A 26,623-nucleotide genomic window follows, 5' to 3' on the forward strand; every position below is an offset into this window, starting at 1 on the left:
TCGTGTTCAGTGGGTAGAAGGACGAGTATGTGCAAAAAACTAAAAGGAGTATTATATAACTATACGTATACGCACGCCGCTCTCAAATTATTACCGTAATATATCGGGGAATGAAAGCACATGAACAGCGCTTGCTGAATTACAGTTGTAACCGCCCTTTGTTTTGTTTTTGTTTTCTCTTAATTACTTTGTTGCATTCTCTTTTGCTCTCTTGAGACATGAATGGCATGCCGGGAGCACTTCAACATTGAGGCCTGTTACTCGTGACGAGAAGCCATTATGTTTTCGTATTTGAGAGAATTCATAATACGCAAGCGAAAATAAGCAAACAGGATTGCTTCGGAGCGCGTAAATACGGAACTGAAACGCGCGCTTGAATGCGAAACTGGTTCTTCGTCACATAAAACCATGAAAGCGCCGGCAGTGTAATAGCTATTTTTTGTTTTTAAGAAAACTAATTGAAATTTTTAGAAGCCAATTATAGTTTTCCATTGCACAGAAGTTGTTTCCTGAGAGACCTAGAAAAAAATCTGTATAAAAAAACGTTGCTGTATGTATCAAGTCAAGGCAAGCCAAGTCAAGCAATCAGAATTCGTTCGTTCGCGGATTTGTGTAGTTCGTGTTCTGTCCATCCGGTGTTTGCTGTGACCGCAGGTGTGCTGGTGTGGCAGTTTGCTCTTGCGCCTCTCATCCCAATGATTACACAATCGGATGAACGACACTGCGCAATGTGACGTTCGCCCCGAAAGCTGCAGTGTCTGTGCCGTGAGCGACGTGACACGAACCACCAAGTTCGCCGATCTTCAGTCATGGTTGGCTCCGTGGTGCTCGATGTGCATCGTCCACTGTGTTCATGATTGTGGTGACCATGTCAAGACTTCCAGATCATAACGATTGGGTCAGGAGCTTCTACGTGTCGAATCCGACACTGCACAAAAAGGGCTACACGATCTACAAGGTTGTCTCAAAGGTAAACGGTAACCGCTTTCGCTGCGACCTCCGAGCTTATTTGATTCGAACCACTACTTTCATCTGGGTTTTTAAGGTTATTGCTTAAAATTGTTCTGTCGTGCCGCTGTAAATCCTTCATATACATTATTCGCAGATATTTCCGAAGAACTCGGTGGAAGCCGCGTCTCAGGTAATGCGTGAGCGCTTTGTTTCGTCCTCAAATCAGCATGCGTGTAACGGCTAACACTTCCTTGTTTTGCTCGCAGGTTGTTGTGTGGAAAAGGTACAGCGACTTTCGCAAGCTGTACAAGGCCCTCTTTCATCTTTACCAAGGCCTTCACCTGAAGGGAACCTTTCCCAAGTTCCCTAAGGCCAGCTACTTCGGTGAGTGCTTGCGTCGTGCTTTCGTAACCTAGGACAGTCGGAATAGCTCCCAATTACGTTTACACCACAAGTACTTCTAACACCGTGGTTTATACTGCTTATGGAAGAAGGCTATTCAGTAGTCGGTAATGAAGGTTTATGAAAGCCACTCGGCTTATCGGTCTGAGGTCCGTATTTGAACTAGAGCTTTACGCTTTATTCACAGAAACAAGACGTTGAATCCGCTTCTTATGATGCCGTGCAGGCTTCACAGTCTGCTAAATGTTTGGTTTGGCTTGGTTTATTAGGGTTTAACGTCCCAAAGCGACTCAGGCTATGAGGGACGCCATAGTGAAGGGCTCCGGAAATTTCGACCACCTGGGGTTCTTTAACGTGCACTGACATCGCACAGTACACAAGCCTCTAGAATTTCGCCTCCATCGAAATTCAGCCGCCGCGGCCGGGATCGAACCCGCGCCTTTCGGGCCTTGCAGCCGAGCGCCATAACCACTGAGCCACCGCGGCGCATCTGCTAAATGTTTTAATGCTTTATGGCTTAGAAGGGCGAGGGAAAAAAATTATATCGCATGTCATGTTGCTGGGTCACATTCGGTGTTTGCAGTCGTCATTTGCAGAGGAAAATGCGTATGCTGAACCTGTTTGTGGCTTACTTTAGATGTTTAGATGCAGTGTGATCGGCAGTCAGATTTAGGTCGGGGAGATGTGTTTAGACGCTTTAAGAGTTAACATGATTTTCCACCACGTTGTAAGCACAATTTGGCATATGCATCATATGTGTTATCTGATTGTTGCTGCTTGTGTGTAAACATAGAGGTTGCCATTTCAATTTGTTGTGATCAGGCCGATGTTGACACTGCCTTAAACCCTTCACCTTTTGCAAAGTTCACTTGTGCGAACTCCGTGCGCTCATACAGCCGACTCCGTGCGCTCATGCAGTGGTGGCAAGTTTTCAGAGCTTTCGTGGGTGCTTCTGCAGCGTAAGCTCATTTTGTACACAGCGAGAACAAACGTATTTGTTAAAAGAGAGAAAATGAAACCCTTGTTGACATCCCTCCTCATCCATCATAACTGTCTTGCTCAATGCTTTGCTTCCAAGGCCGTTTCGATGAGGAAACAGTGGAAGAGCGACGCAAGTCTGCTCTTTGCCTCCTGGAGTTTGCCGCCCAGTATCCCGTCCTCTTCAACAGCCAAGTGTTCGTAAAATTTTTTGAGGTAGGTCAGCAGGGTGCCTCATGCTGTGCGCTTTCTCTAGTGTGCCCATAACTTTGCTGCTGCTGTGGAGACTGTTTCTCTCAGCTGTGCAGCGCCTGTGAAAACTGATATCACAGTGACACATTGCATTGTCACGGCATTTTCATCTGGGCGACACAAAAGACATGTTTATGGGTGATAGCTGCATCTCTTCCACATATTTGTCCTTATTTCTTGCTTCCTTCGGCTTGCTCTGTCAATCAGCTTAAGTAACAACGTTAGTGGTGAGAAGGACACAGGAATATACTACTACTAAGTACCTGCTAAAGGAGCAACATTTTTTATTGAAATCACTGTATTTACAATGCTACCTCATGTAATGTCTTTTTATATGTGTATATGTTTCCAAGATATCACTATCATTAAAGAATTTTTGCTTTTATTAAAATACCATAAATGGCATTTTGACCTCCTGCTGACTTTGTATGAACCATTTCAAAGTGTTATATAGAAATCATGATTCATGCTAAATAAGGCTGTTAATGGATAGTTTACTGACTTTTATCGAATTTTTATTTATTTTTTGTGGAAATGGAAAGCTTCTTGCCCAAAGACACGAATACCCGGCTGTGGCACTGAGAAACACAACAGAACAATTTAAAACCAAATTCTTTCATATGGTAATCTTGTTTTTTTTCAATGGTACATCATGCCTGCGAACCCTGACATCGGGGACATGAAATATGGTTACACTCACTCGATGCAACCCTATGGACACAGTGCATGTCGCTTCATGTAGCCAGTGTGCAATGGCAAAAATGATTGTGACATTAACCGAGATGCCTAGGTTTTATTAAAGCTACAGTTGGGAGCACTAAGATGGTTTTAAAATTACGTTAAATAAAGTAATAGTGGTGATCTCTGTCACTGATGCCAGTGGCTGCTTTTGCCAGCAGCAGCACTGAAAGCATATCAGCACCCTCATACGTGTTATTTCTTTCTTGAAAACATTTTAAAAGATGATCACGCAAGGCTGAACAATAAGAGTCGCTGTAATGTATTGAAAGAGCGAAAAGTATGCAGCCTTAAAGGAGTAGACACACCAAACTTTTCGAAGTCTGTTTTTACTCTGAAATGATACGTACGACTTTAGTAAATGTGTATCACCGCGTGGAATTCTTCATTGCTGAGTAAATAATTTGTAATTTGATTTTTTTTTTCCTCTGTAGTTTCGATTTTAATTCAATTGCCAGATCATGGTTGCAATGTCACAGGTGAGTATGAGATCATGTGAGGCATCTAAAAACTGTAATACGACCACTGCTTTGTTGTTTTAATTCATTCACACTCTTACGCTGAACTGGTGCAGAAACCGGAACAGCAGCAAGCGAACAAAGAGCTTTTATGTTGCAGTTTTTCTATGCCTTGCATGACGGGGTGCTCACTTGTGATGTGGCAACTGCCTTTCAACTGTAGAAACCGAAACTGTGTGGAAGAATAAATTAATTTATAAGGTCGGTACTGAGTGTAGACGAATTGCATTTCATGATTCACGTTTACGCATCATTTGAAGGCAATAACACGCTACGAAAAATTTTGGTGTCTCTACCCCGGTAAGGGTATATAAACAAAAATTAACTCCGTAAGATGCTGGGGCATAGTCATGAAATGCAGTATATTCATACTACACGTTTACTGTGTTGACTGTAACAAGAGATTATAGAACTGACTTTCTTTGGCAGTTCCTGCCTAATTCTGCCTAAATTGCGAGTTCTGCCTTCATTATTGCCACCATGCGGCAAGATCTACTGGTATATGCCAGTAATTTTATACTCGTCTCTAACACTAGACTGTCTCTTTAAGAAACTCAGTATTCTCAATGTTGTTGCATTAGGGAGTGTTGTAAAACATATCTTCACTTCTAAGGAATTGAGGAAACCATACCGAAGAGATGTATTTATGAAAGGAATGGCACAGCATGCGTTAGAAATGAGGTTATGACAGCTCTAGCACTTCCTGCCCTTATTTTTTTTTCTTTCACTTTCGACTGTGCTGTTGTTTTTTTAACCCCCCCCCCCCCCCCCCCCCTTTTGGTATGTTTTGCACCTCTTTTTACCTATGGGGAAATGCTGATATGATCATTCTTCCTGCCTAGTGTATTTGTTTTGTTTAACCTGTTGCAAGCAGATTTAGTGAAATAGTCATACTAAAGGTGATGTTGATGTCTGTGAACAAGAATTGTAAATAATTGAAAGCCTTTCAACCCCAGTGATGTGTTTACCTCATTCTAGCATTCTCATACTTGTAGCATGCCCTTTTATCAGGCAAAGATAAAACAGTAATAACAGGGTTTGAGCTTTATATGCCACTGTAATGGAGACTGCCTACAGTAGACTTTATTTTTGTTTGATGTATTGAAGTGTAATCCTTGTTTCATGCTGGCTGTCGAAGAATGTTTGCTTTGATTAAAAAGCATTTAATTCAAATCAAATATTACATTTATTCTTGTAATTTGCACCCATGCATAATTTGCGCACCTGCAACTGTTTGTTGGGATTAAAAAAAAAATTGCTGCGCCGGACCGCCAGCATGTATGCTGGTGCGGCGGTCAAGGCAGGCTTGGGAATATCGACTCGGCCACATCACCGTGTGCAGCTGCAAAAGGGCCGAGTACGCCATTTACTCAGCCTGCTCACACTGGTGGTAGCTTGCCCGGACGAACAGTTGCGCGCACGCCCGAATCCGAAACTACTGAACCGTTTGCTGTTCAGTTTGCTGCTAGACAGCCGGGCCGCACGCGAGGGTGCCGTTTTATCAACCGTTATCTCTTTTGTCTCCCACTCTGGCTTCACTAATGTATCATTGCGTGTTTATTGCCTTGAGCTGCGCACATGGCATCATGCCTTCACGCGGGGAACTAGATAACTTGGTGTGGAGCGGGAGGGGGTGTACGTCCTATATTTGGAGTCAACTTTTTTTGTTCTTTCCTGCCAATGAAGGGTGCTAGAAAAGGGGTCTACGTATAGACAGCAATATACAGAGGACTTGTTCGGAAAATTTTCGCATAATTTCCTAACCCCCTTTTCGAAGCGTTAAAGAAAAAAATGTGCGCGAATTGTGCAAGTAAATACAGTGATACTCTAAAAGAATAATTATATTCTTTGAGGTGGATTATCATCTTTTCATCTACCTTTATAAGCTGTTTGCTAACAAACTACAATAGCGTCAGTTCTTCGCTTGTGGCGTGGAGAACGTTTGAGTAGTACATCAGCGTTGAAGGTCAAGCAGTGTGTCAGTGTTGCTAGAGCTAATGGTCAACTGGTGTGCCCTTACATAGCTTCACTTTCCTGATTTGCATCCTTTCAAACTGTTGGTACAGCTTGGCGCCGGTACAATATTTTAAAAGATTGGCTGCCTCAAGCAGTGATAACGCCTATGTTTGCTCGTTTAAGACTGCGGTTAATAGCTTATCTATTTGCCTTTGGAAGCTGGCATGATTTTTGCTATAGAGGTGTAAAACGCTTAGTGTGCACTACATTCTCATCTTTCTTTTTCTGTGGGCCCTAAAAGCTTCAAATAATTGATATTTAGATTGTGCTTATGTCATGCTTCCTTCCAAGCAGCATAGCCAAGAGTGCCATGATGATGTCGAAGAAGAAACTTCTGGTTTAAAGCCACCCCTGCTCGCACCACCGTCCAAGTCCAATGGATCCTCGACCTATTCTGGGTAGGCATTGCACTTTGATAGCCGGGAACTGTATCTGGCCCTTTTTGCTGCTTGTGGCTCACTAGCATAAGCGAAAGTATTGTACGTACCACTCAAAGTCAGCCTTTGATTGAAATCGTGTTAACTGCCATGTGATAAAAAAGAATGAAATGCTTGTCTTAAGGTTAACGACTGCTGGCTTCATTTTTGATCCACACTGTGAGGCCTTAATTTCAATGTTGTCATTTTAGCAAGAATTACAGCCAGTTTAGCTTGCTTGGACAATTCCAAAGTGCGCTAGCAAGTCGCATTTCACTTCGCCTTCAGTTCAAGGTTAGCAGTTCAAGGTCAGGTTTCAGGCAAATATCGGTGAAATCGGTGATTGGGGCCCACAGTGGTAGTGCACTATAAAATTTTGGGACCGCTTAACCATTGCCTCCTCTAGAAAGATGCCTGCTGTGTGCGACAAAAACCTGCTGCCCTTACCTTTCCCTTTTTCCTCCTTTCCACTTAAGTTGAAAGCTAGCGCTCCTTGCGGCGGCTGCTTGCAACACATGCACGCATGCGCACTGCCGCGCAGTCGTGGTGCGCGCGTGTCGTAGTTGTAGCAGACGACGTCTCTGCGGCAGGCGACCCTTCCGCGCATTTATGCAGACGAAAACATAAGCACGCGGAGCTGAAGGAAAAAAGTTGCAAATAAGTTTATTTTGCTCTGTCATAGGTTACTTAAACCCTCTTTAAATGAAGTTTAGGTCTTTTGTGAAAACTACGGTGGCAGACCTATTAGTAGCAGAAGAACTGTTTAACACGTCTGCTGACTGCTGCCGCTCACTGCTTGCAACTGTTTCGGTCTTTGGGCACTTCAGCAGGAGTTTTACTTGCTCGTTGTGTGTACTGAAAAGAGTTCAGTTTTCTAAAGCGCGATGCGCTCTTGTTGTGTCCCACGCTGCACCTCAGGCGAACAAAGAAAGGAGCCCGGAGTCTCATTACATGAAGCCGCCGCGGTGGCTCAGTGGCTATGGTGCTCGGCTGCTGACCCAAAAGACGCGGGTTCGATCCCGGCCGCGGCGGCTAGAATTTCTTTGGAGGAGAAATTCTAGAGGCCCGTGTACTGTGCGATGTCAGTGCACGTTAAAGAACCCCAGGTGGTCGAAATTTCCGGAGCCCTCCACTACGGCGTCTCTCATAGCCTTAGTCGCTTTGGGACGTTAAACCCCACAAAACCACAAAACCAATCATTACATGAGCTACCATCCGACAGCGCTACGCGGGACCGTGACACCTCACCACCCCAGAGCCGTGCACCACCCCTGATCACCCCCCCCCCCCCCCCCGCATTGGCGCGGATAGGGAACTAGCTAGTGCCATCTCTTAACAACCGCTCGCAACTCAAGGCACCGCGGCTACAATGGGCGAGAGCGCGACGCCGCAGGCATCTTTCTAGAGGAGGCAATGGCTTAACGCACAAGCATTGTGTTCTGGATCCATTGTGCGTGGATGGAAGTTGGTGAAGGTGACGCCATGCAGTGCACAGCACAAGAGAGTGGCAGTTAAACATGACAGGTGATTTGTTCCACCGATAGCATAATATTCTCGTGCAGTGACCAGCAAAGCTGATGTGTTTATGCTGACACGGGTTTGAAGCCCAGATGCGGCCACATTTAATTTAGGTATTTTTGCAGGTCTAGCTGGCTTCAGACAAGCAGACAATGGGCTTTTTCAAGTGGTAGCGCACTAAGAGACAGTTTGAAAATACTAATGGTTTTGCATGTGCAAGTTTTGCTTATTACGTTGTACCACTGGCTTTTTGTGTGCAGGTTACATTGTTTCATTTTAATAGAGTGCAGCATGTCATTTTTGTATCACAGGGCATAGCTTTTCGGAGAACTGAAGGCAATGCAGGAAGCTCCAACTTATGCACTCACCCTCTACTCAGAATGATGTCTAGCTCGTCAACTCGTTGTTCTAAATGAAAGAAACTCGCTCGGTACCTGATGTTTCTGATGTTATCATAGTAGAGCCCTCAGTAACATCTTACATTGCGTATTGTGCGCGAAAATAAAATCTGTCCTCTGTAGCACACCCGCCGTGGTGGCTCAGTGGTAAGGCGCTTGTCTACCGAGCCGGAGTACCTGGGTTCGAACCCAACCGCGGCGGCCGCGTTTTGATGGAGGCGAAACGCAAGAGGCGCCCGTGTGCTGTGTGATGTCAGTGCACGTTAAAGATCCCCAGGTGGTCGAAATTTGTTACCAGAGACCTCCAGCACCTCTTTCTCCCTTCTTTCACTCCCACCTTCCTCCCTTCCCTTACGGCGTGGTTCAGGTTCAGGTGTGCGCCGATATATGTGAGACAGATACTGCACCATTTCCTTTCCCCGAAAAACCAATTTACCAATTTACCTCTGTAGCACCATGAACAGAACAAAGGTGGGAGCACCAAATTTCCTTTTTTTTTTGTCCTGGAACACAGTGGTCTGGATTTTTTAGTTTGGCATTTTCTACTGTAGCATCTGTTGTCATTGCATTTTCCTTGTGGATGAACCCCGCTGATTTTTCGTCCCCTTCCCCTGCACCACCTTCTCTCTTTCGTGATTAGCTCTGCCGATCTGGCAGGAGGCGATTGTTCCTCCGACATTTCGTGGCGGCCACCCTCGGCTGCTGATGCGCTCAGCCTCGACTCGCGGACAACGGAGGAAGAGGCAGACCTCTCTGCCCGTTCAACGGCCACCGAGGGCGAGGAGGACGACCGACTTTCCACCTCGCGGCAGACATCACCCGCGGGGTTTCTCCGTCCTGATATAGCCGAGTTTGACCCCATCCTGCAGGTGCGGCCCATTTGAAGTGTAAAGAGTGCACTTCCTCAAATTGTGGTTAATTTCTTGCATGAGCATTTGAATATATTACTGCAGTATTCATTTCATATTATCTTTCTTTTTTTTTTTAAGACAATTTTTGTCGCTACATTATTTAGTGCATTATGCTACAACCAGTCTTTAATGAGCAAATGTATCTTACTGACCCATCTTTGCTGTGTTTGTTTGTTTTGTCTTCTGTAATGTGGTGTGCATACCCTGCCGGGGACCATACAACAAACTGACAGACAATGGCTCTTTTTGGCTGAATGGAAGCCTTAGGTACAAGACAAGACACTGCAATTGCTGTATCAGTTGTAGGCTAACTTGAGTGTAAAACCAGCTTGGGTTCAAGGCTAAGTCATGTTCATGCAACATCGTGTCAATATTTTGGTTTTGTCATTTGCTTGTGAGTGCCGAAGTTGCAAAGTGTGACGAGTCTTTTCGAGGTTGTTGTTTTCAAACTTCTATCAGATCTTCATGTGATGCAGTCACGCAATTTCGTAGACCAGTCCTTTTTTTGCTTTTTATTCTTTTTTTACGTGTTCGCAACCTTTGTTGACACTGGCAAACACATTGCACTTGTGCAGCACCACACGTGGTCCGAGCTTGGCATTTCGTCAAACACTGTTGCAGTGAAGCAGCCCCAGTGCATGCCCGCTGCTGAAAGGTTGTCCGGACACAAAGAAATGACATCCTGGCTTTGCACCCGATTTGCACTGGTGTGGTGCTGCCTTTTTCAGTGACGCAGAAATTCCATTGGTAATAAACAAATGAATGGGTATAACCTTGTTGCATGCTTTCCAAGGTGCTGTCTGTGTAATGTAGGATGTTGTGCTATACTGCAGAGGGAGGACAGTGATGAGCTGTCATCGCTGAGCAATGCCTGGATTCTGTCGGCTGCTGATGCCTGTGCCTGCCTGGGAGACGAGTCAACGCCCACCCCCAGTGGCTCCGCTTTTGTCTTTCCAAGCCCAGTCGAAGAAACAGTGGAGGAAGATACTGATGATTGGACTGCTTTGGAGCTGAATGGTACAGTGCCTGACATCTGCTCGGTTTTGTTGCTAAGATCATTGTAAAGCAGGATTTAACATAAGGCGAGCACAGCACTGGAGTAATGACATATGTATTGTAGTGAAAGCTATGTATCGTATTTACTCGCATAATTTGCACACCCCTAATTGATTACCCGGGTTTATAAAAAAAAAGGAAAACTTTTGCTCACTGGTTTTGCTCCCTGGCTCATCGTAGGGACAGTCAGGGACGTTCAGGGAATGCGGGTCAAGGTAGCATTTCACTTTCGAGGCACCAGTAGGCAAAGAATTGCAATATATGAATTTGTGGCTACGCTTCGGCCATGATCATGTTTGCTAGAAGTACAACCCGAGATCAACGACGACTTTTTAATTCACATTCAGACCACTCTAAACTAGTGAAAAAGTTCAGTGTAAATTCCTGCCTGTGAAGCACATTGACCAAGTTCTGCTACTGTGCTCCTGGGGGATTGTTAAATTTAAGCATCTCTGCAAGGCTTCGTTAGTAAAACAGTCATAATAAATTAGTGAAGATTTTTTTTTTTTTTGTCTGTACCATAAGTGCAACAACTTATGTGTTTTGTGGCACGTTCACATGACATACTTTGGCTGTGTCTTGCTGTGCTATCATCAGCTAGTGTCGTTGGTGCCTCAAGCTTGGTGTGTCAACTTTGGTCACGGTGCAGCGTTATGAAGGTTCAGAGCCATCAGATGTAGCTGTTCAGTCAGTGCTCTTTGCACTCACCCTTTACAGCTAGTCTGTTAATGTCATCTTGACTTATAGTTGCGTTTATTTCTGTGGTCCATCAAGTTCTACCAGAACTGTGGCAGCATTTGTAATTATGGCAATCACTTTTCCATCGCTGATGAAAGCAAAGGCAGTGGAATAATTGCAAAGAATAAAAAAGAAAGACTGTCACAGTGCTCTCGCAGATTCAGATTCAAGCGTGCTTCGGATAGCTACCTGAAGGCAACATGTTCATCCATCATGCTGGAACGTGAAAGGCAAAGAGGATTGCATATGGTATTTGTTTCTTTGAGTTCTGTATCATTCGTGGTGCTTGTTTTTTTGTGTGTGTGTATGCAGCTGTTGAACCAGCTAGCTAGCCTCTATGTGAAGCTATAGGAATCAGTAGCTTGGTTTGTAGTTGCCTTATTCTGCATGCTGAAAACTGATGCACATCAACGTTGATGCAGATGAGACTGACGGAAGAGGGGACACGGGGTGGTCGAGACACGAGTCAGCCACAAGCTTTTCGCTAGGCACGCCTGTGTCACCGCTGGATGCGGAAGGCATTGGTTACCTTCACGAGGCGACGAGCTGCGCAGCCAAAGCACATGCCTGCGAAGCCCATGGTGACTTTGTGGGAGCCTTCTCCCTGTACAAGAGGGCAGTCAGCAGCCTGCTTGAAGGAGTTCAGAGTGAGTAGGATGCCTAAACAAAACTCGGGGGATAGGGAATCGCACGTCTGACGCAAAATGAATTGCTTCGCGTACAATGCTTTGAGTTCTTGCTTCCGGAATGGGTGTGCTGGAGTGTGGGATCTTTATTTAGTGTCATGCTCTCAGAAGTCAACCTCTTCCTTGATTGTGTACTGCTGAGCATTGGTTGCTTTGTCATCAGCAACACGTTGAGAGGCATGGCAGTGTATGTTTGTATTAGTGGTGTCGTTTGTGTGGTGTAGATGTCATTAAGCAATTGCATGCAGATGCTGCTCTCATAAAAATGGATGGTGTCACGAATACAACATCAAGGTATTTGTCAAACTAACTCTGCCTACACTTCGCATGTAAGTGCTTCAATGCTTTGCTCTCTGCTCTTCCTTTTATGTGTCTAGGCTGAAGAGACCATCTTAAAAAGACTGCGTACCTTGTAACTTTGTAATTTCATCATCTGTTTGGTCACAGTGATTGCTATTATTGTACTAGTAGGAGCACTGTACTACTACTTCTACTACTACTGCTTCTTCTTCTGCACTGTATACTACTACCACTGCTCTGTGCTTTACTGCTGTGGTGCTGTGCAGTAAATACTACTGCGAACTGGAGGTTATTGCCATTCTGTCATCATCGTTTTGTGCAGAGGACAGCAGTGCCTCGCGGAGGGAGGCAGTCCGGCGGAAGACTGCGCAGTACCTGGCTCGTGCTGAGCAGATATACGAGCATCGGCTGGCCAGGCGCATGGAGGGGGAACGACGCTGGTCCCTCAGCAAAGGCCCTGAGGTCCTGGAATCCGGGGTTGCTCCTTCTGGAAAGTGCACTTCTGTGGCACCCCGGGGACCCAGCCTGAGAGGTCACATCAAGGACTTGGCACACTACAAGGTCATTGGTGTCGTGGGCACCGTGCTCCTCGTGTTGGACATGCGGCAGAGCCAGACTGTCGTCATCAAGGCAAGCTTGTCATTGTCATCTCTGTGAGCTATCATTGCTGCTATCAAGTTGGAGTGTCCTGAGATAAGAATGAAGACAGCAGTTCAAGCAAAAAAAAAGAACTAAGCATGTTTGCTAAAGCTTTTATAGAGTAGAGATAACTGAAATTGTCATGCCGTGGGCTGATAAACAGTGAAGAGCATCTAAAAACCGAGAAATAAGGTGGAAATCAATCTTGTTAGGCTATTGTTTCATTTAGTTTGGTCCTTCTCTCTTCGAAGCAGTTCCTATGGCTGATAATGGGTATGAGTGTGAAATGTTTTGGTGTGGGTAGCTTAGTAACAGCTGATACTGCAAAAAAAGGCTCAGGTGTGTCATACCTGGACCCTCATTGTACTCCTTTCAGAGCCCCTGCAGCTTTGTTCATTCATACAACCACCCGCCGTGGTGGCTCAGTGGTTACGGCGCTCGGCTGCTGACCCAAAAGACGCGGGGGCGATCCCGGCCACGGCAGCTGAATTTCTTGAAGGCGAAATTCTAGAGGCCCATGTGCTGTGCAATGTCAGTGCACGTTAAAGAACCCCAGGTGGTCAAAATTTCCGGAGCCCTTCACTACGGCGTCTCTCATAGCCTCAGTCGCTTTGGGACGTTAAACCCCAACAAAACAAAACAAAACAAACATTCATACAACCCCACTGATATTGTGACATCACATGGTGCTAATTTGACATTGTCGGTCACACCTCTTGGATTATGCAACTGAAAATCCCAAAGATGGACAGACGGAAAGTTTTGCTGAAACATTCTATCTGTTCTTGTTAAACGTGTGAAATGCTGCTCCTGACATTCTTTGCTGTGTGCATTGAGTTCTTCTTAATTCGAACTTGCTTCGTCTGGACATCTGGTTCATTCAAACAGACACAGTTTAGGGCAGTCAACATCAAACATGTTAAAAAGTCTCCCCTCACTGCCAAAGAACTTGAATTCGAAGAATTTAAGTCAGATTTCGAGTTTTAATTGGAAGAATGAGAACTGCTGTCATAGAATTGGAAAACTTGCAAAGAAATCATTTGCTGAAGCGAACCTCAAATTGTCGTTGCTGTGTATGATTTCAGTTTGTCAATGCAAATCACTCACGAAATTGGAGCCCACGCGCAGCCCCCTCCGCGTCAATTTTATTGATCATTCGCGAATTTGGTTTCCGACCGTCTAGTGGCGAAGTGGGTTTGACACTAGTTGATTCTCCAGCAGTCACACCGGATCACGTGATTGCGCAACATGTGCATTGATGTGCCGCGTGCGCTGCTTGTAAAATCTTTCTTGCTAGTTACTTTTCATTTTTTTTTTTGTAAGTCGCTTGCACTTTCCATGGTCTTTCCTGTGCAACGTCCCCCACGGCAGAGGAGAAGCTGGAAGATAAGGGGCACATACGTGCAATTGCATTTGGTCATGTGCGTGCATTATGTGACCACGGTAATTCGAACTCTGCATAATTCGAACAAATTCTCAGTCCCCTTGAAGTCCAAAACTTAGATTCTCAGGAGTCAACTCTTCATGATTGAGTCTTTTTTTCTCACGTTGTCTTGCTGTGTACTCTTGCCCGACGTCAGGTGCTGCACAAGAGTCCTGGTGGTTCCTCCCCTGGCCGTCCCAGTGTTGTGCCTCAGGGTGTGCCTCACATGGCCCAGTTGCTGTGCCTGTACGAGACGGACTGCTCCTACTATCTGGTGCTGGAGTACGCTCCGGGAGGCCGCCTCTGGGACTGCCTGGCGCCCTACTTGAACCGACGAGCTGTCCTGCCACCGCCCCATGCCTGCCAGGTGCCTTACGCGGGATCCCCATCTTTGTCTCCCCTGGATGGCTCAGCGGCATCTCCTTGCTTGCCAAGTGGTGAGCTGCTCTTGCATGGTCGCCGTTGGAAACTGAACCTAGCAATGTTTAACGCAAGAACCTTATCCAGTGAGGCTAGGTTAGCAGTGCTCGAAGAGAAGGCAAGCGTAGCAGGGGGCGGCAGAAGGTTAGGTGGGCGGATGAGATTAAGAAGTTTGCGGGGACAGGATGGCCACAACTGGCGAAGGACAGGGTTAATTGGAGAGACATGGGAGAGGCCTTTGCCCTGCAGTGGGCGTAGTCAGGCTGATGATGATGAAAGATTGATGCAGTGCGAGGGTAGTAACTGTGTGTGAACAGCTCACGAGGCAGAATGTACAGTCGAACCTCATATAGCAAACACGCATATAATGGCTATATAGAACTCCTCTAGAATTTTTCTAACAAATTCTCATAGTTTTTACTTTGTGTATTGGATGCAGTTGAGCATAAAACAAGTATGCACCAAGCTGTACCCAAAGTTATGGCAAGTGGCTAACTTTACCAGACTACATGAATGGCTAGTGGTGGTGCAGCATGTCCACGTCTTCATCATTGCACTCTGTGGTGCAGCTTCATTCTTTCTTTCCTTCTTTTCTTTTAGGAGAACCTGCACGCATGCCTCCTTCAGAATGTGATTTTGCCATTACTTGCAATGAATCTCAGACATCGTTGCCTGCCACATCAGTTCCGTCTGTCTTGGACTCAACTCTGCCTGCAAAAAGGAGCCCTCCACCTTCGAGTGATCAGCCATTGCTCAGCCCGGATACCACATCCCAAGTACAAATAAGCACCACAGAAAATTCGTTGCAGTTGCCATCCGTCACAGGTACACTGCCGTCTCATGGGAGCAGTCAGCTCTCTAAAGCGCAGACAGACGTACCAAGCCTGGAGCAAACCACAAAAGCCATGAACATTCTGACTGTCGACGAGGTGAGCGAGAAGTCCTGCAGGAGTAGAAACCAAGTAGCGGGCCGGTCCTTGGAGGATGTTCTGGCCAGGAACAATGCCCTCAACTTGCCAGCCTCCAAAGCGGAAAGTCACAGCTACTCGGGAGAACGGTCGAGAAATTCGCAGGCGCCGAAGGAGAACAGCCGCAAGAGTGTGGCCAGTCCGAGGAAGCCCGTGAAACGGTCGCTCTCTTCTCAGGCAGCCGAGGCATTCCGCGAGCTCGACAACATTTCCAAGCAGCTGGCCAAGCCAAGCCACCTGCCTGAAGCCTGCATCCGGCTTTGGGCTGCGGAGATCGTGATGGCCCTCGGTCACTTGCATCGCCTGGGCATCGTTCGGCAGGACCTTTGTCCACACGATGTCCTTCTAGGAGAAGGAGGCGAGTCATTTATGTGTCAAATGTATGACCATGTTTTGACTTGCCTGCACACACCATGCTGCGCTCATGGGGATGCGAACTGCAGTTATTTACCTTTGTCCTATTGTAGAATTTCCCCCCAATCTTCCTAGTGCATGCTAAGCATACACATTTTTTATGCAAAGCATACTACTTTAGCTACCACTTCAGCCCTTCACCGTGGTTATGCGCCTCCAAATCACGTGATACATGACGTCACACCACGTGACACGATGACGTCACGACAGTGGAGAAACGGGGGCCCACCTCGCGCCGTCGCTGTGGTTGTGCACCTCCAAATCACGTGATACATGACGTCACACCACGTGACACGATGACGTCACGACAGTGGAGAAACGGGGGCCCACCTCGCGCCGTCGCTGTGGTTGTGCGCCTCCAAATTACGCGACACGATGATGCTTCGCATTCTCCAGGCTTAACCAAGTTAAGCCTCAGCCATTTTTTTTTGGCTATTCAGGAAAAATTTCAATATTTTGCTTTTTTTAACTTTGTAGTGAGTACTAATTTCTGATGATGATTTTGTGATGCTGTCATGAAGCTTGGATGAGTTTTAATGGTGCATTTCCCTGTGTAATGCCTCATTGGGCCTTTACAATAACAAAATCAAGTCAGATCAGATCAAAAGTTGATTTCATTTGAATGAAAAAATGATAAACACATTAAATGAACACTCATTTCTGGTTATTTGCTGCGAATGGTAATGAATCATTTGGCTGGCATTGCTGGTGTATGTGAAATAGCTAATGCACGCAGTACACTGGCAGTGATGTACAGTGCTCACTGTTTCACCTCTCCGAGTATAAATTAAGAAAGTGCTGAAATCCTCCAAGCTGACTAAGTCCTTTATTCATTTCCCTCTCTCCCTGACCAGGACATGTGGTGCTCACGTACTGCTGTGCTTTCAACTCTGTCGACCATGCACCTAGTCAGTTTGCACGGGAGAACCAGTATTGTGCTCCAGGTAAGCTACGCAGCATTTTGGCCTGTGCCAGACATTTTTATGTAGAATTTTACATTCCACATGCACAGACCTTTGTTGATCGTTGTTCAGTTATTAATAGTGTTAAAATACCCTTAAATTGTAAGAAGTGAGCTTCTGGTTGCTTTCCCTCACTAAAATTTATAAATATTTATTTATTTATTTATTTATTTATTCAATATACTCTTAAAGGCCCTCTTTCGAGGGTACTACATTAGGGGTGTGGGCAATAGAAAGCAAACTTGCAATGTGACATGGAAAAAGCACACAATAAAACGCAAATTATTATACGCAGTCATGCAAATAAATTTCAAATACGAACTAGAAATATACAGAGTGCAATAGCAACAACAGGTGAATTGCTAAATCTAAATACGTAGAGTAACATGCGCATCATAACATATGGGATGGCAAAGGATGGCACTACTAGAACTGGCGATGTCGTTAGAGGGTATCCAAAGCGGAGATCAGTTCTTGAAATTTAGATGCGTTAAATTCGGTAGCGATTTTGGATGGTACATACATTGGGTAGTAATGGTACATTCACAGTTTTTTTTCTTGGGTATTGCTTAAGTAGTCTTTTAGACTTTGTTGCCGTTTTGCTTACAGCTGTGGCTGCTTTGTCATTCAGCCGAGAAAGCTTTGTTTTTATCCTGCTTTTAATCTTCAAGCATACACCTTTGCGTGTATAAGAAGGTGAAATTTTATGTTAAATACCTCCATTTTTCGATAACATGGGAGCAGCGGGAATGTTTGTGAAACTTGATGTCTCGCAGTGTACATGTTTCTCTCATTTTGTTTGTCATCATTTTATGTCAGAACAAGCGTAACAGCCTTCATTTGATTGTTTTGGTTTTACGCCTTTTGTCTGGAAATGCGGCAGAAATCAACAACTTGGGTCCAGTGACTCCAGCGTGCGACTGGTGGAGTCTTGGGGCACTCCTCTACGAGCTTTTTGCCGAAGCTGTAAGTGTAGGCTTTATGGTTCCCAGCATGCCATCGGTAATCAAGCTGATGTGGGACCAAAACCATTTTGTGCATGCGGTTCTTTTCAGCTGAACTTTTCATTTTCTTTGTGCTTCAGTCAGCTACAAACCTACTCGGAGTAAAGTAATATCTGTGTAGTGTTTTACCGCTGTGGTTGCGCCTTTCAGAAGCACCTGTGATGAGAAAAGGCTAGAGCAGACTAAGATTTCTGTATAGAAATTCAGCTCCAATTTTTGCAGGAAGTGGCTTTGGATAAACAAGTGTTGAGTTCAGAAGTACGCTGTAGGATTAAAAAAAAAATAAAGGTAATCAGCCAGGCTAAATGGGCAGGGAATTTCACTTTTGCTTGCAACAATATTGATTTTGCAAGTGTGGAATGCCAAGCAATAAAATGAGTCAAGGTCTAACATTGAATGCATCAGTGCAGTTATTTTTTCATTAGAATGTGACCATTAGTTCACCAATATTCAAAGCCATGCCAAAGGCCCGTAGCGTCGTGGCAGAGATTAGTCATGTGCGATTTTTTATGCAACTGATTCTTCGTGTAATCGTTGGATCTTATTCTGCTAGAAAAACCTGAAAATGAGAAGGGAAGGAATTTATGCTGAATTGAAACCTGATTTGTTTTTTCTGCGGTCAATTATTTACTTGGCGTCTTGCACCTGTGACTTCACAGAAAGTTCTGAGAGCCTTGCCCAAACACGGCTCGTCTCCAATCGGCACATAATAACACCACTATAAATGTAAACCTTGCATCGTTGGTAAAGCTGGAATTTAATGATTGAGCTCTCGATTTCAAAACTGTTCTGCTACCATTTGAGCTATGAGCCCACACTCGTAACTTGGACTTGGAGGTTCTGTTACTGCCAGCATCAAGAAAAAAAAACGCAGTGTGAAAGATAGAAATAGCGACATTTTTTTTCATTGCAGCGGTAATGATCAGTGCTGTTGCCGAATAGTTTGGTGCTTCAGACAAACCAGCAGCAGCAGACGGAAATCTGAATAACGAGTAGACGTAACAAATAATGATAGCCATTGTATGATTAGTTCTCCTATAGGCTACAGGATAGTCAAATTTTTTGTCAATTTATGAGGGCAACTTATGAGTCTAACCTAGCTTCATCCTTAGTGTTTATTTGTATAGACCTAAAGTGCAAAATAGAGGCAGACTGCAAAAAGTTAGCAAGAACCTTACAGGACAGTTGTCACTGTGTAACGTGAGGTGCAGTGGCATCTGTTTATGGTGGAGAATACTGCTGCGAGCTACTGGGCGCGCAGTAGATGAGGACAAAGCGTGGTGTCTGAAGGTGCAGCCATCTTGACAGATTATGTCTTCTTTCCTCCACGTTTGCCCCAGTGTTTATTACTCCCCGTCCAGTACTTGTTACAATTTGTATGGCACAAATTTATTTATTTATTATTTGACTTCTTGTCTGGTTGGGTGCGTGTAACATCACTGTGTTTGGACCATCTGGAGCGGTACATCACAGCGATGTCATGTGCGACATGCATAAGATGAGAAGGGGAGATAGCGTATCCTTCGGTTTTAACAACGTTCCCACTAGAACTTCGCTGTCAAGAGCAGCAGTCTACTTTTCAAGCGAAAATAGCCTTTACTCCTTTACTAGCACACCTGTTCGTGCAGTTACATTATTAGTTATAACTGTGGTTTTCAGTAGCTCTGCCTAATCAGTCATTGAATTGAGTGTGAGCTGTCTTATCAGTATACTACCTCAAATCCTGAGATTCGTAAAGTACCTGTAGTCATGAGCTGTTTGATTAGTCTGACGGTAAGAATCACGTGCTTATGCATGGTGAATTGTTTTTTTTTTTTCTCTTATTGAAGGCATATTGTGCTTAACATGCGGCTGTAGAGTGCTGTGTGCTCTACCATGCTAACTCTTCTTTGTCATTTCAGCCCCTCATTCTGTGCCATCCTGGGGGCATCACACCGACCACTCGCCTCCACATTCCTGCCCATGTGTCAGCTGAAGCAGCAGACCTGCTCGATAAGGTGACCAGTCCACCCTAACTCCTCTTCGATTCTAAGAGCAGATGCACAGGCGTCTAGCACGAAAGCCTGTAAAGTCATGTGGCGCTATATTCAACACACTTTTTTTTAAAGCTGACCTGTTATGCAGTCTTCAAAACTAAATCAGATTGCGTTTCTAATCAGTTGCTCTTGTTTGTGTGTGCTTCAAAGCGTCAGCATGCCTTTACCATCACAGCAGCTTTCTTTGAATATTTCATCTTGGATGCTCTTTTAGTGCAAGAAGGTCTGGCATGAAATTTTAGCACTGGTATGCTTGATCTGTGCAGACCTAATGCTGTGAGCTTGTACATGCACAAGCTTTTACTCCATAACGCCCTGTACAAAGTGTTTAAACCTCAGCTTCCCATCACCTGCCAGTGCAAGCACGTGCCGCCGTACGACTATAGCTTGTTAGAGGCTTCTGTTTGAGATTACCACTCTTAATTTTAACCAAAGGAAAAAATTAGGTCTGTTTGCAGACTTCCTGTGACTAACCACTTGTTCTCCATGTTCTGTATTTCTTTTTTTCCAAAGCTTTTAGCCTATTACGCCCATCAGCGTCTCGGTTACGGCCCCACGGGCACCGAAGATGTCAAGTGCCACCCATTCTTCGCCACAATCGATTGGACAAAGATGAGTCTATCTAGGTGAAGCGTGTAGCTCGTGAATGTCAATACCTGTGATCTGCGCACCTCTCGTCATGCTGTTCATGCCGCAACATGCTTTTATTGAGTCTGTAGAATGTACAGAAGACCTGCAGTCACTGTCACCTTATGAAGCCTGCCAAAATCATTTTATTCGTTACACATTCATGCCACAGTTTGATGCATGCAGTTTGATGAATTCTCTGTAGCGGGCCAGTGTTGTCACAGATGTCGGTCGCTAAGTTCGCTGCTGATGTCATTATGTGTTCTGTTTTATCATAAAATGATTTCTGCTGGGTTCATTGCCTTTGCCACTGTATTATGTATATGCGGAGCATTTTTAATAGCTTTCTTCAATACGTGGAGTGAGACAAAGAAAGGTATTGTGTGTGATCACATCTGATTCGTTCCAGGGACACAAAAAATTGTTTACTTGTTTTGTGTGGTCTGTATGGAAACAGGCTATCTCTGTATTACGTTTGTATTTGTTATTAGCTGAGATGTGAAACTCCAGTATTGTGGTCGTTCATGTGATACCAGTGTTTTTTATTTTGTCATCCTCACATTCTTTTGCTCATTGTGAATGATGGTGGATGGAGAACTTTTTAATAACTGCAGTTTATTCCCAACAATTGTTGTATTCAACTTTTTTACAGATGTTTGTCTGGGTAAAATAGTGGACAGAAGTTTCCACCCAAGTAATGGTTCTTTGAGTAAGATTGTGCGAGCCACTGCTGTTTTGTGATCAGTTCAGCTGTAAGTTATGAAATAAATTTTGAAATTGTTCTTATTTTTTAGTTGCTGACATATGTGAATGATTGAGGTTGTTAGTTTTTAGCATTGTTTGCGAAAGAACTATATTCTGTATACCGTATAAACCTGTGCAATGGCTGCATTTTTTAACTTTTATTTTTCAGGGTTTTGTGTGGAAAGTTAGGATGTGGTTTTTAGACAGATAAAAATTCAGATATTTCCTTCTTTTTTTTAGCTGATGAATTCTTTGTGAAAGTTACCACATTTTGTTTATAAAATGAAACAGCTCCATTTATTGCATTGTCAGGATCAAGTCTATGCTGTCTGCCTTTCTGCATATCATCCTTGCCACTCGTTGAGACAGTCCCATCTCTGAGCTGATTGTCTTCCATGACGTCCAATACGAATACACATTTGTGTAACCGTGAAGGCCGTTTCACAGTCCTCTAAAAAACCACACCACATACTTGATCAACCCGGTGCACAAATTCTCACAAAATGTCCTTTCTCGCTACCCAAATTGGTGCCTCTTGGTAGGTAACTGGTGTCATACAGCGAGCATGCATGTTGCAGTACACAAACTTGAGTGTTTGCTGTTTGGTTTACAGAAGTGTTAACAGATGCGGCATGTCATTCATACCTCAGGGTGTCATTGCCTAGTTTGTCCCCAAAGCACGAGCTTGTTCTGGTGCGTTCGTTGTTGTACGTTCCCAAGAACTCACTGAAGTAAGAAGGGATGGAATATCAAGATCCTGTCTGCTGTAGACACAGATTTGGCAGTGAGTCTTGCATCAGGTGGGTGGTGTTTGCTTATCTGCTGTAATGCAAAACACCTCTGTTCTTCGACACCCATTGCATGGTAATGAAGGCCTTCTCTTTTATATCTGTCATATTCTCGGGCACATCTAAACAAGGCGATATTTAGTCAGCATTATCCATTTCGCACAGTGCATGTCCATGTTCAGGGCACTTTATGATGGCGAAGCTTTGTAAGAAAGAAGCTTGTCTTCATGTTCTTCCTGTAGACAATGACAGTGTCGTTGACAAAATGGCAGTTTCTTTTGCTTCTTAGAACAGCAATCCATCTGTTGCTTGTTGGGATTTGCGTCGCGATAATGTTTCCTTCATAGAGTTGCAGGCATATTCAGGTATGCCGTCTCCATTAACGAACATTGCTCCACATACCAGAGAGGCAACTCTTCCACTTCGGGAAATTTGTATTCAGTTTTCGTGACAACACAAATGGCATGTGGACCCTTTATCTGTGTAGAATTTCTCTGGCTGCTCCCTTGCTGTCCTCTTCAGCATCAGCAAAAATGGGCATGCTTCCTCATGACAGATGGAACTGGTTGAGACGAAACACCCCGACGCATGACTGTGGCTACATCTTGACACAGCTAAGCTGGACTTGTTGCCTGCTTCACAAGAAGGTGGCACTTTTGACTTTCCCAAGTTAGGTTTGCAAGTTACGTGTAAGTGAAATCTTGAGACAGTTTTTTTTTTTACCTTTCCATTCAGGATTTGGTGTGCAGCTATTGCATGTCTGTACAGTATACATGATGCTTAATTGAAAAAGATCTGGGTGTTTACGGTTGTATATTTATGTTTATTCATTCAAGGAAACATAGGTCTTTTCTATTTCAGGCTGCTTGGAGGAACGAAATCTTTGAACGCCATTTCTTCAAGCTGCATTTGCAACATACTTTTGTTTCATGGAATTGAATTAAGCACTCAGAAGGTCTTTTGATACTTTTGTACTGGTCATGAAATTTTTGTTAACTTTATGGGAGAAGATTGTACGTCACCTAGAATGACTGCGCTGTACAGCTGTGTCGACTGGGGGCATTACCTTCTAGCATCATACACGACAATTTAGCATCTTTCACACAAAAATTTCACACAGTTCTGGACATGGCCTAATGAACATGAACATCTTTGTGTCCTGTAGAACCTGCAGGAACACATTGCAGAGACATAGATTTTAGCTCTCAGGTATATTTCTCTACGTGCAAACTGATATACGCTCCGTGTAATTGTATTCCACTGCTTGTTTGACATTAATTATCAAACCTTTTTCTTTGATAATGTGACACATGCCATATGAGAAGGTTGTGTCACGGGGCAGCTGAGCGGACAGTGGGCCTCTGATAGACACTGGTGCCACTCGTAGTGGCTGCTTCTGTCCATTAATGATACATGTTGGGATGACCAGTAAATAGATATATATGAAAGGATTCTGGCACTAGAATACTTCACAGAGTTGAATTGCGTATCATTATTTTGTACAAAAGCATTGACTTGCATCATAGGTGCACACGTGTGTGTGTTGTGTCCAGTGGCTTTCTTTTCTTTTTCTTCGCCTGTGACTGGCAGTGCCACGTAGTTAAAATATACTTGGGGGGGGGGGGGGGGGGGGAACACCATTCTGTAGTCCAGCGCATTTTTAGTTAGCAGTTTTAAATCCATCTCACACTGTGCACCTTTGGCGGTTAGAAAAATAGCCACCTTCCTTGCCCTTGTTGCATGTTTTGTGGTGGTCATGTTTTTGATGTGACCAGCATTTCACCCTGGTTGACAAACCAGCCTGAGAGCTGTTGGAAGTAGTACTGCTTAAGAAGTAGAATTTGCAGTTGTAATTAAAGAAGTACATAAGTGCAATGAAGCAATGAAGAAGGGCAATTTGGCAGTAGAAGTTGAAGTGACTATAGATCTGCTATAGCACAACAGAGAGCCTCTGCTTGGAAAGCTGGAATCCTTCTTTTACACTATATCTTGTGACCTGAAGTGTACCAGAGACATTTCAGAATGCTTTTATAATTGTGATTCACTAAAAAGGTGACCTCAACAGGCAGTTAGGATGGATTAGGATGGTGTCTGACTTCGACCAGCGAAGGAACTGGCAGGCTTTCAGAAGGGGTTTTTTCACAGCACCTATGCCATCAACTAGATTATGGGAAAGTGTATGGAATATTGTTTGTCCCTATATATGTAGTGCCTAAATTACGGAGAAACATGTGGTTATGCAGAAAGATTAGCAGTCATACAAACACTGTGTGACCAAGTCATTGAGGAAGCATACGTAGGTATGTTGGGAAAAAATATGGTGTAATCTTTTTAATTCAAGCTTTGGATTTATTTGAACAAGCACTTTGGCCCTTTCAACACCATGTACAAACTTTTCATAAAGTTTTAGTTCCCTTCACGTTTGAATTACTGAGATGCAACTGTATCTACAGGGACTGCATGATGGCAAAAGCCCTCTATATGAGTAGTGAAAAAGAAGTAGAACATCAAACAGGCAGATACAGTCTCTGTGTATAGGCACTCCATGTCTGCAAGAAGTGTTCCAAACATTAGATTTGGAAGAATTAGATAGGAGTTGCTGGTAAATATTTCAACGACCTTTGATGTGCTAATGGTGGTGCGGCGAGTTATTGGACAATAAATTGCCTTGAACAGCTGGGAACCTAAATGGCAAAATAATTCGATGAAAGCAAAAGTAATGCTCTCCATTTTTTGCCAAGAAGCAACAGTTCACTGCATGTAATGGGGTACTGGAATAAACGCATTCCTTTAGAAGTCGCAACAGATATGGGTCATGGGGTAGAAGTTAGTAGACGAATAAGAACATGTTCGGTTGTATTTTGTACACACTCCTAAGTTGTGGACAGTAGCTTACTGATAACTATCAGAGGGAAAAGACTGTCACCAGTTTATCGTGCGAGTGCTCACTGATGGAGCCAAACCTTGGAGGCTATCAAAAAGCTTGAATTTACCCCAAAGATAGAACAGCGAATAATGTGTGGCGGGGGGATACCATTGGTGTAAAATTTGGGAATAGAAGGAGAGCTACATGTGTTAGGAACCAAATGTAAGTTGATGAAAGCGTAGCTTTAACTAAGGAAAGGAAATGGGCATAAGCAGGACACATTATAGATAACCTGTAGTCTTATCAGCATCACTGAGAGGAAAATGCAACAAAGAATGGTAGAGAATCTGGTGGAGGGGTGAGGTGAAAAAAAATTTGCTAAGGGCCAGCCATGGATGGCTTACACAAAGCAAGGGTAATTAAATGCTGTTACCTTTACTGTTGACTTCTCTCCTGTAGTAGGCTTAATTTGGCTGGTGATGGTGAAGGTGTGACGAAGCATTTAGTTGCTGTTTTCAATCAAGTGCAGGCATTTTAAAATGCACTTAATGGTCTGTTTTGCAAATGCTTACAAAGGAAAACGGTGTGAAGCTTCTGTCTGCATGTGCCTCCATTGGGGCATTTTTCTCATGCTACCGCATTTACTCGCATATAGATCGACCTTTTTTTTTCAGAATGTTGCCCATAATTGGTTATCGACCTATATTCGTGACCAAAGAACCATGACCTAGTATATTCGTGACGCAGGTCTTCATCATGCGGATGCACACAGTGAATTGCTGTGTGTACCCGCATTGCTCTTTCACTCATTACTGTGGTCTTATCATGGTAGACAGCTTAGGAAGCAGTATATTTTGGCGTTCTAGGCAGGATCGGTGATAGTAAAGCACGGGAGGTTTTGGAGGCGTACCACATAAGAAAAAGAGGAAAAAGTTGTGTCAGTGATACATCTGTAAACCTTTTTAGTGTTGAGATTTCATATCTTGAATGGTTCTGTTCATTGCACATCAGGTTTCTTTCTGCGCATGCCTAGGTTTCTGTACATTTTCTCGCTTTTCAGAGATTAAAGTCAGATGAAGTGTGCGCTTGTCCTACGTCGTATGTGCATGTTCTTCAAAAGATATGGGTCGATTTATATTCGAATAATTTTTTTTTATTTCTCGGCGAGCCCAATGTATAGGGGTCGACCTATATTCGTGGTCAACTTATATGCGAGTAAATATGGTATGTTACCTGCTCGTCTGCTCTGTTTCTTCCAACCAAGTAAACAGTTTTTTTTTCTGAGCTTGGGCTTTCAAACTTTGCTTTGCCTTGCCACAGAATTAAGGTTTCATTGCAGGTTGTTTCATTCTAGCACATGTGGTGATCGGTGCAGCTTTTCCAACATGCCAGTGTTCAGTTATAGCATCAGTGATGGCAGATTTTGAAATGGACGTTGCTTGGAGCTGGCAACGAGAGTATACGGGGCGTCTTATTATTCAAATGAACGAAGCAAAATATAAACAGTGTTGGTATGCAGAGTCATTCCTTGTTGACCAAATCAGCCTGAACAAAGCCACTTGTTTACAACAAAACATGTATCTTATGCATTTCACAGTAACAAAACACATAAAATGATAGCATTAACCCGGTGTAAGCCTGTAAATGATGAAAGTTTAAGGTAGCCTTGTGGTACTGGGAAGCAGTGATTGAAACGTTGTTCACACCTAATTCATGTCAAGTGTCAGTCACTTGAATGAATACACAAAAATTACATTTTGCATATTGCATACAGGGTGGTCCGCTCTTAGGGGAAGCACACGAGTGTGTGGCCGAACTCTTCGGAGTGCCCATGCATTTGAGGCTGGCTTGGGC

The 26,623-nt window shown here is 44.1% G+C and overlaps 1 protein-coding gene across 1 annotated transcript; it reads left to right on the forward strand.

Moving 5' to 3' along the window:
* Positions 1 to 597: 597 nt before the first annotated feature.
* On the forward strand, positions 598 to 21,684 carry LOC149363299 (ribosomal protein S6 kinase-like 1). The gene is made up of 15 exons (XM_089573447.1): positions 598 to 970; positions 1,106 to 1,141; positions 1,218 to 1,335; positions 2,432 to 2,547; positions 6,150 to 6,253; positions 8,828 to 9,056; positions 9,932 to 10,115; positions 11,315 to 11,539; positions 12,201 to 12,508; positions 14,098 to 14,377; positions 14,961 to 15,686; positions 16,597 to 16,686; positions 17,588 to 17,670; positions 19,610 to 19,705; positions 20,258 to 21,684. Exons 1-15 carry the CDS (start codon positions 854 to 856, stop codon positions 20,372 to 20,374), a joined length of 2,829 nt encoding a protein of 942 aa, XP_089429573.1. The 5' UTR covers positions 598 to 853; the 3' UTR covers positions 20,375 to 21,684.
* The last annotated feature ends 4,939 nt before the right edge of the window (positions 21,685 to 26,623 follow it).

Source organism: Amblyomma mixtum, chromosome 2 (genome assembly GCF_055824585.1).
Source record: "Amblyomma mixtum isolate Tamu chromosome 2, ASM5582458v1, whole genome shotgun sequence".
In the NCBI taxonomy this organism is placed as follows: Eukaryota; Metazoa; Arthropoda; class Arachnida; order Ixodida; family Ixodidae; genus Amblyomma; species Amblyomma mixtum.